This window comes from Parasteatoda tepidariorum, chromosome 5, assembly GCF_043381705.1.
Source record: "Parasteatoda tepidariorum isolate YZ-2023 chromosome 5, CAS_Ptep_4.0, whole genome shotgun sequence".
In the NCBI taxonomy this organism is placed as follows: Eukaryota; Metazoa; Arthropoda; class Arachnida; order Araneae; family Theridiidae; genus Parasteatoda; species Parasteatoda tepidariorum.
In genome coordinates, this window is record NC_092208.1 from 41,763,704 (window position 1) to 41,773,826 (window position 10,123).

Genomic DNA, 10,123 nt, shown 5'->3' on the forward strand with positions numbered 1-10,123 from the left:
AAGCCGATGCTTTACATCCGGCGTTCAGTGGCAGACTACTATTTCATATTGTTTTACAACACATGGCTTTAGCCCTCTGGTGGGAAAGACTTTAAAACAAAATTTACAACAGTTACTTTTCTCAACAACTGAAATTTAGAATGGTGTGATTAAGAAAAATATGTGAACTGTTTGCAATTTCAAATTAATATTGAAATGCACAGGTTTAGAATTTTCTACAGTGAAAAGTTTTCGGAACTTCAGTATTCAAAGAAGTATACAAAAACTAGACGTTAAGAACGTATCCAATGAGCGAGCAAAGCGAGCATTGGATTGCGAAGCAATCCGAAATGAACTGTGAAAGCAGTTCCGGAGGTTGGTGAGCGCCAGTGAGCAGGGGGCGAAGCCTCCTAGTAATAACAATTTACAAACATTAAACATAATAAAATTTTCAGCAAAAACAATTCAATTTAAGTTGAATTTTATGCAATCATACTTTATCTTTGCCCAAAAGGAGGTAAAGCAGATGCCTATACAAATCCCAATTAGGTAATCAGAAAAAAAGGATAAATTGTAGGTTCTAAAAATGGATATTTTCCTTTTAAAGGAATACATATATATATACATATACATATATATACGTGATCAACTTGTTTAAAAAAATTTAAAGTTAAAAATGGTGCGGCTATTTCAAAATGTCTCCTCTAATTTTATTAATTTAATTACTAAGTATTTGGTACTATAAAGTACTAAGTACAAAATATGTCCTCTTTGTCTAAAACTAGCATTTATCTTATTTCACATAACCAGACGAGGTGTGCGTGAAAAGTAGGCGTTACTTCTCTTCATACACCCAAGTTAATACAAGTAGGCGTTTTTTATTGTCAAAGTCAGCAGCTTCGTTCTAGCAGCTCATAGGTTCCCAACGTAGGCACTATTGCCCTCAGTAGGCGTTGATGACTTTCAGGGGAGGCTTTTTTCTTTAGGGAGCTGCCAACTTTTACGCATTTGGCCTACAATTTTATCTATATTTAATGTGGTTGAAAAATGTATCTTTTCTATATATTCCTTGAATTTCTAAACTTAATTTATAATCCTTATGAAATAATTTTTTGAATACATTTTTCAGCAGTTGCAAATCAATATCAGAATCAAATGTGAGCTAATAATAATTAAAATACAGAAATTTATAAAATTTTATTATGCGGTCATATAAAAGTCATTCATTTGAAAAAAATAATTCATTTAAAAATAAATATAATGTTTCCCTGAAATCTAAAAAAGGGTTACTCAATATTTTAAACTGATTTACTGATTTGTAAAACTTTTTATCTCAGTAAGATTTTTTTAAAGTTTTGTTTCCTTTAAATTAAAAATCGAAATACAAATACATACAAATACCTTCTTTTACAACTTTTTTATCTTTGAAATCTTAGATAATTACAAACAGAAACCAAATAAATCTCACAGCTTTAAGAAACTGTGATAACATTTAGTTCATTTTCGAAATAGCAAAATGAAAATGTAAGCAAATTATGTCAGGATTACGCAGGGGGAAGTTGCCTTTTAGTAATTTTTTAAAACATCATCATTCGAAACTTTTCACTTTTCTATATTTAAAATTACGTATATAGGTGAAAGACAATTTGCTACGAAAAGTTTCATTTGCAATATTGCGTCCTAAGAAAGCTAATTTTTTTCCCGCTGGAACACTGGGCAGCTTTCCTAAAAGCAGAATACTCTGAATGGGCAGCGAAGTATATACACCGAAAAGCCATTACATTATGACCACCCTCCATCTGTAACAATGGGCTCGTCCAGGTTTTCATGGTTTCTCGCCCAGGAACAATGTTTCCATGGGCACATTAGGACCCATAAAATAACTCAGCGGCGCGACAGCCATTCAGGGCCAAGGCCTACTGTGCCCATCTCAGTTTTCTTGACCTTGGGCTCTGGGGTGCAGGAGCAGATGTTCCGGTCAGGTGGTCAGCCGAACGCGGAACCCCCAGTGTTTAGTTCCCAAGCATGATTGGTACTCATTTATCGACCCACTGAAGGGATGAAAGGCTGAGTCAGCCTTGCCCAGCCCGAGGATCGAACCAGGGACCTGTGGCACGACAGCGCGAAGCGCTACCGCTCAGCCACCGGGCGTCACATTAGGACCCATAATCCTCATAAAACAATCCTTGACGTCTGTAAGCTACTTGAACATAGTTGCAGACCAGGTTCCCTCATTCATAGCAACAGTTTTTCCTGCTGGGGATGGTGTTTACCAACAAGATAATGCACCATGTCATAAGGGTCGAATCGTCATGGATTGGTTCGAGAAACATTCCAGTGACTTTCAAGTCATGTCTTGGCCCCCAAATTCACCTGACCTTAATCCAATAGAGCATTTGTGGTCCTACTTGGAAAACCGAATTCGTGCTGCCACGCAATGTGAGGGAATTGCAGGACTAGTTGGTGAGCGCTTGGTACCAGATATCTCGGATTACCTATCAGAGCCTTGTGGAATCAATGTCACGGTGGGTGTTAGCAGTTTTGAGGGCTAAAGGTGATCCTACATGTTATTAGCAGGGTGGTCATAAAGTAATGGCTCTTCGGTGTATATCAACATCGAAGTCATTATATCTTAATTAAAGAAAAATACATCAAAAGTGACCATTAAAATGTGTGAGACGTGGTGGCTGAGGGATAGAGCGCTCCCCTTTTAATGAGATGACCCGGGGTCGAATCCCAAGATCGCTAGTCTATACGAATTCCACAACCACCTCGCACCAACCACACTGATGACGTAAGATATCCTCAGTGGTAGACGGATCATGGGTTTAGAGTCCCCTTATACTCAGGATAATCTTGGAAAGTTTTCGCGGTTTTCCTCTGCATGTACCGCAAATGCGAATTGGCTCCATCAAAAAGTCTTCTACGAAGGCTAATTTCTCCCATAACTTGTTTTAAAATTACTAAGCTACGGAGTTGAGCATTGATAGCCGTAAACTCAAAATTGGGTCTGCTCTTTAACGAAAGTTATAAAATATAAATATTAAAATGTGTAAGAAGCATGTTCCTTCATAATACAAGGAGGTTCAAAATTAAACAGACAGTACTCAGAGGCCGGTAGCTCCGGTTCTACTGAACGGATCCGGATGAAACTTAAAATACGTATGTATCCAGGCGGTACATATGTATTAGTCTTCATTCATGAGAAAGTACCCATCGGGAGCGTACATAGATACGCAATAATCATTTTAAATTGTTTTAAAAAAATTGGACATGAGTAATTAAAATAATAAAACGCTGCGTCAAATCTTTGAAATAAAATAAACAATACTGATATTTTTAGCTTCAGATTTAAACTTTATCCAGTACAGAATGCTTTTTCATAAAGCATAATAAAACTTGTTTCTTTTCTATAAGGATCTATAAAACTTTTCCCTTTTAAATGAAAAATTTATCAGAAATTTGTTATAATGAGGAATGAAATTTCTTCAGGAAAACCTTTCATCGTACACTTTCAAACAAATGATTTACAACTGAAAATGAAGAAAATTAAAACTATTAAAAATGAAGATCAAAATCTTCAAATAGTTTTATAAAATTTTTCTCCTCTACATGATTTCTACTATGTTAATTTTTTATTATTTGAACAAAAGTGTGTTTGCCACATTCTGTATTGCTCTCATATATTGCTTAAATGTTAATATCTAAATTTCTCTTTTTTTTAACTCTGTGTTATTTGTGCTTCTCCATAAGGAAAGTTTTGCAAGTAAATTATAAATTTTATAGTTTCTTAGAAGGTGATACATATTTTGGAGATGGGGTGCGTAGTATAAAAAGCTTTAATAAATCTCTTCGTATTATTTCTTCGACTAAATTCTGTTTCAGAATTCATTATTCTAACCGAAACCCTTTCACGTAAATAATAATCCGCATCCTCTTCCAAAAATAGTTCAAAGAATGAAGCAAATATTATTTTAAGTTTTTCACTTAACCAAGAATGGGAATCTGAAAAATTTTATGAGCGAAATACAATTAATAACCTTTTCCTTTTGTCATAACATTTTTAAAGATTCTAATATGGAAGCCTAATTCCATTTTAGATAATATCTGCAACTGTGAAAGAAAATTTTTAAAGCTAATTCTTTGTCTTTTCATTCGGGCTGCATAAAAAATTTCTAAGTTGTAAAAATAAAGAAAAAGTATTCATATAATTTACTTAATATAGGGAACACGATGACTACTTATGTCACAGCACCTGATTTCAGAGTAGTGATTTGACAAGCTGGATGCAAGAAGCAAATGCAATCACTGATTGACGGTGTAATAATCGTAATCCCTATGACTGCCGGGGCTTCTATTAAATACAAATTCTTAATTATCTTCTTGCCGAAAGTCCTAAAAAATTTCATTTATAAAGTTTTTTACAGCTTAAGCTTATACCATACACTTCCGAGTAAGGCTGCAGGTAGAAAGTAGGCGTTACTTTTTATTTTAAAACTATTATCCAATCGTATATGATAAGAAAAGTAACGCCTACTTTTTACCCAAAGGAGGGCGATTTCGCCATTTCGAAACAAAAGCTTACCCTAATGCGAAAGAGCTGTAAGATTTGGCAATTTATTGCTGCAAATGAGGCGTAACTTCAATTAGGATCAGATAAGAAAAGCGTGTTTGCGTACAGTGCACAAAATAAAAAAGATATCACACTGAATAACTTTCGTTGTATTTATCGGATTTTCACGTACTTAGTGTCAATCTTAATGGTTCCTGGGGATGAATTCAAATATGCTCATAAATTCGTGCTAACTATTAAATTACAACATCAAACAGAAAAACGTACTTTCTCTATATAAACATCTATTTTATTGTACATATTTGCATTCCTGGCCCTCAAATTAGACATAACAAAACAAAATTTACAAAGACATAGGCATTCGGTAGACAAAATTTCGGAAAATGATCATACATTTAAAGGGTAGGAAAATATTTATATTTGGTGACTAGCCCAAAAAACAGCCAAGCTATGTCACCGCCACAAATAAGTCATTTAAGATAACCATAAACAATTCAAGGGAGCAATACCTAATTTTACTCCGTTGCTAAGCAATCAAGTTAAAACAATAAAAAAAGAACGGGATAACGTACTATGATTGCTCGGAGAGGTTTGTTTATTGATAGTTAATCGAAAAATATGTTGAAGTTTCTAGGCAACAGAAATTTTTTGAGTTGATTTCTGACCAAGTAGTAAAAATTGTTTTCCTTTTAATCTTCCTTAAAAAGGAAATTTGAATCTATTTATAAATTATTTATGATTTTTCCAATCTTTTAGAACTTGAACACTTTTATCTTACTTAATTCGTGATTTTTATGTTGTTTTTACTTCATTTACAGGAGGTTTTCACACTAAAATCAAATTTACAGCTTTGATCAAGTCTTTTAGGTAAAAAGGTTTAAAGAAACAAACAAAAACAAAAAAGTTCCTGGGAAAAAAAAGTTGAGGGCATGGTAATTCTAATGCACAATCATAATGTTTTATATAATTTACGACATTTCTCTTTTCTATAAACCGAAGAAATTAAAGAATGTTTAGTGAAGATTGAAATGTGCATGTCTAAGTATATGCATGTCTAAGAATAACATATTGTAATAAATAGTTGTATATTGTAGGATTCATTGTTTCAAAAATCGTTTTATTCTGCTAAATATTTAAGTCACATAGTTTTTTTTTTGGATTAAGATAATTTACAAATAGCATCCTGATAGCATCCTATCACAATAAAATGTCACTCAACATATTCTTCAATTAAGATAAGCTACATTTTTCACCAAATATCGCTACTATGATTTGTTTTTTTTTCTTCTTAATTTACAAACTTGGTTTACAATTTTCACGAACACTACCTATGTCTGATACGATACTGTTCTTTTAAACAGAGTTCGTAAGGTTCTTAGAATACTGAAATGGTGGCAGCAAAACTGAAAACGTATTTTTTTTTTTTTTTTTTTTTTTTTTTTTTTTTTTTTTTGCGTTTGCATTCATAACAGTGTTTAATTTCCTTAATTTTAAATTTTCGGTTTCAAAATTTTAATTTTAAAGAAGATAACTTCATAGTTCAATATTAATTTTAAAGCTTTGTAACGTTTTTAAAGACGGCATGAGCCCCGTTAAAATATTATAATACAGATGTTTTCGCCAATGAGCATAAAATTTTTATCAAAATAATGATTAAGAGCCAAATGTGACACAGTATAAGTCATTACAAAAACTTCACTGGTTTATAAAAATTTGGAGATGAATGTCGACATGTTTTGAGCTCTCAAAAATAAGCCCCCATTCTCAAGATTCGACCGAAGTAAATGATTTGTGACGTCAATTTTTGAATTTGAGGAAGTCTATTTCAGTATATTAAATTCAGCACGCTATATTAAAATAAGTTTTACGTAAGATAACGGCCTATGCCGTTATCTTACGTAAAACTTATTTTAATATAGCGTGCTTACAAAAAAGGCCGTTATCTTTTTATCTAAAAAAAAAAAAAAAAAAGCAAATGCATAGCCACTTTTAATCAAAACTATGTTTTTTAAGACTTGCCATCATTAAATATAATTTCTTATTAAAATCTTTTTCTAAATTAAGTACAAATTAGCAGTCTTGTTAGAAAGAAACATCGTATTGTATAACACCCCCCAAAAAAAGAAACGATATCGAATCAAAACAACGAAAAATTATGGATGAGATTTACGCTAAGCTTCCTTGAAAGTATACCAAATATATGTATTAAACGCTCCATTTAAGTAATTTTTCATTGTCGCCAAATTATTTACTTTAAAATAACTAATTTCGCTTTTTCTCAGCTTCTACTTAACTTTTTTTTGAAAAATTAATGGAGGAATTTTTAAGGGATTTGGTATAGCGCCGATATTTCCGTGGTTATGAGTTAAATACCCTTCAAGTTGGTCCCTTTTTGGTGGGTCGCTGCCGGAAGTTGCCAAGACTTGGCAATAATTCTGCCACAGATCACGATACGAAAATCTCCCCGGAATAGAAACAGGCCTTAATTTTTTATTAACATCTTCCCATTTAGTTCAAATTGGGATTCTTCAAAATGAATCAGCAAAAATATTTGAAATACTTTTTTTCATACTTAAATTAAATCACATTAAAAGATTTGAAGTTTAAATTCTGTAAACAAACTCCCATCAACTTTTGTACTACAGAAACTAATTATTTCAGCATTTCAACTTAAAAATTTTAAAGGAAAAAATAGATTCAAAGACGTATGAAAGATTTTATATTAAATAGATTTCTTATTATAACTGTAAACAAACCGTTTGAGCTTTAAGCTATATATTGCCAATAACCATTAGTAACTAAAAAAACTTATATGAGTCAGGATTAAAATACTAATAATCTGAAAGTATAATCTGATATTAAGAAACAGGTGAATATTTATTTTTAACAAAACAAAAGTAAACACTTAAAAAAGAGAATACAAAACTTGGCGCTTCTTAGATAAAATTGGCGAATATACTTATTCATTAGGAAATCTCTAACCTTTATTTAGTGATTTTATATCATATAAACTCTCGAAATTGTTAAATGAATTATTAATTTTTTATAAAGTCATATTTTAAATAAATATCTACTTAATAAAAAAAGTTTTGAATGCAAAATTTTAATATTTGATACATTTTGGAAGTGTACAATTCAAATAACCCAAAAAACTATTCGCTTTTTCATTTCTTTAAAAAAATAAACAAATCAAACATTCAGAAACAAATTCTAATAACTTAGGATCGTTTATATACTACTTAAAATAAAGTAGTAATAAGTAAATACGTAAGTAAATAAATTATAAATAAATGAGTATTTACCTCACATAAGTGAGCTGCAATTTCAGTTTTATCTTCTGATATTTATTACCCATTTCTTCTTTATTTCGAAGTCAGATCGAAACATAAACGTTAAACAACATTTTTTTGAACTGTTTGCACTATCACCCATATCAACACGCTATGCCAACACTACTAGCATACTTATTTGCTGTCCCGCTATGCTAACACTACGAAACTAGCGAATTTGTTCCCTTCATAATGGCCGACAGTGAAGCCTTGATTTATTTATTGATTTGATTTATTGAAATTACATACATTTGCTGACTTGTGTGCTCAATATATAGGCTTATAAGTCATTGTCAAGTAGAAAATACAGATAGAACAATTCAGAGAAAGACATCACAAAGAATACATCCAGGGTTACGGCGGGATTCGAACCCGCTACCTCCACGCTTAACAGAGCGTTTGGACCGGCGATACCGCTCGGCCAGGGAGGCCCCACAGTGAAGCCTTAGCAACAGAGAAGCCTTATGTCCGGGGCGTTCATAAATGATGTCACACTTAAAGAAAATATCCAATGAGGTAAGTAACGCCTACTTTCTACTCAAATCATTTCTCGGGAATTAGACTCTCGTCTTGGGCTTGGATAAATAGTGTGACCTTCCCATTTCGGGTTAAAATTCGAACATTTTTAAACAGCCGTTTAAAATACATTGTTAAAGTTTTGAAATCAGATTTATAACATATATTTTGGTTAATGGCTAGTATACATTTGGCAATGTAGTAAAGGGGATGAAAGGTATAAGGTGAAGAGTGATATTATTTTTTGATTTTCAGCAGGAAGGAAGGATATTATGAAATATTTCATGGCAATTTATAGCGCCATTTAGTGATTGCCTGTGCTGTTCTTACATGCTCCTCCCTATCATTCAAATTGTTCCAGTTATTAAATTTTATCATTTTGTAGATTGTACAAGCTCAGGGCTAAAGAGAATAGAAGGGCTAGTTCCAGGGCTCGAAAAAACTCAGAAATTTTACCCGTCCCCGAGGACGGCTTGTCCAACAATGTACCCGTCCTCCTTTGAAACTAACCCGTCGCTTCTAAATAAATAAAAATATTATTTTCTCTTATTCATTACAAACATTTATATAAATTGCACAATGAATTAGTAGTTACTAGGATTACATTATACAGTAATACGCATTACATTAGTATATACTAGGTTACTAATAGCAACCTAGTATTTCTTTTATGAAATAATTTATTTCTTTTATGAAATAATTTAAATGACAAAGGTCAAGTTATCAAGTTATCTGGAATGTCAATTTATCCGAGGGTACTGCGTTTTTATTAAAAGAAGCAAATATGACGTTTGCCAGTTCCACAATCAAGCCAATGATTTATTGAGGTTTCTTCACAGAAATCTGAAAGGGGTTTTCCATTTAGGTAGATGTTCATAATTGCGTTTATAACGCTACTTGTTTAAGGTACGTAATGTGTTTTTTTGTAAGTTCATTGCTGAAAAGCCCCTTTCAACCACTGCAGTACTCCCAGACAGAGAAAACACCAATTCTTCCATACGCAGTATGTTGCTGTATATCTAGATTAGAGGGTCATTTTAGAAGTGAGGAGCTAGACTTTTGTAGGATAACAAAAATTGAGAATGTATCACGAACGTTAGCGGGAAAATGGCCGTCCGCGCGGACGTCGGATTCGAGAAATTCGTTGTCCGCGGGGAATTTTTGACCGCCGAGGACGGGCGGTTTTTCGAGCCCTGGCTAGTTCATTCCGCTCTTAGAGCTGAAGCCACGATTTCCCTCCTCATGACATCACNTTTTTAGCGAAGAATTTCCGATCCAATTTTCTTACATCGTCTTCAAATAAAACTGATGTCATCCAAAACTTTTTGTTAGACTTGTAATCCAAAGGATACATTTTTATATTCTTGAAACATCGGGGATTTCGATATTTTCCGATAACAAGTATGGGCAATTTCTCTGTCCCAGACGCATTTCTTTCGACTAGGACAGTCAAATGTTCCTTGCTCATTTTACTCCCTGAGCAGTTTTCATTAAACATCATAGTCTTATTTGGAAGACATTTAAAAAATAAACCCATTTCATCAATATTGAAAACATCATTTTAACTGTATCCTTGAAGTAAATTTGGTAACGTTTCATTTAACCACTGTTCACATACTTCAAGAGGGACAGCTTTAGCTTCTCCATGAAGAGTGCGAAAGACATTGTGTGTGTGTTGCATAGGAGGTGGCAGTAAAGGGAGTAAAATTCGAGTAATCGAGAATAA

The 10,123-nt window shown here is 32.9% G+C and overlaps 1 protein-coding gene across 1 annotated transcript in view; it reads right to left on the reverse strand.

Annotated features, from left to right (window-relative positions):
- Window positions 1–8,085, reverse strand: part of LOC107451212 (uncharacterized) — an 83,803-nt gene extending 75,718 nt beyond the window's left edge. Inside the window, exon 1 of the mRNA XM_016067236.4 lies at window positions 7,855–8,085. Within this exon, the coding sequence (XP_015922722.1) occupies window positions 7,855–7,907 (53 nt within the window). The 5' untranslated portion in view covers window positions 7,908–8,085. The remainder of the gene's footprint in view (window positions 1–7,854) is intronic.
- Window positions 8,086–10,123: the final 2,038 nt, after the last annotated feature.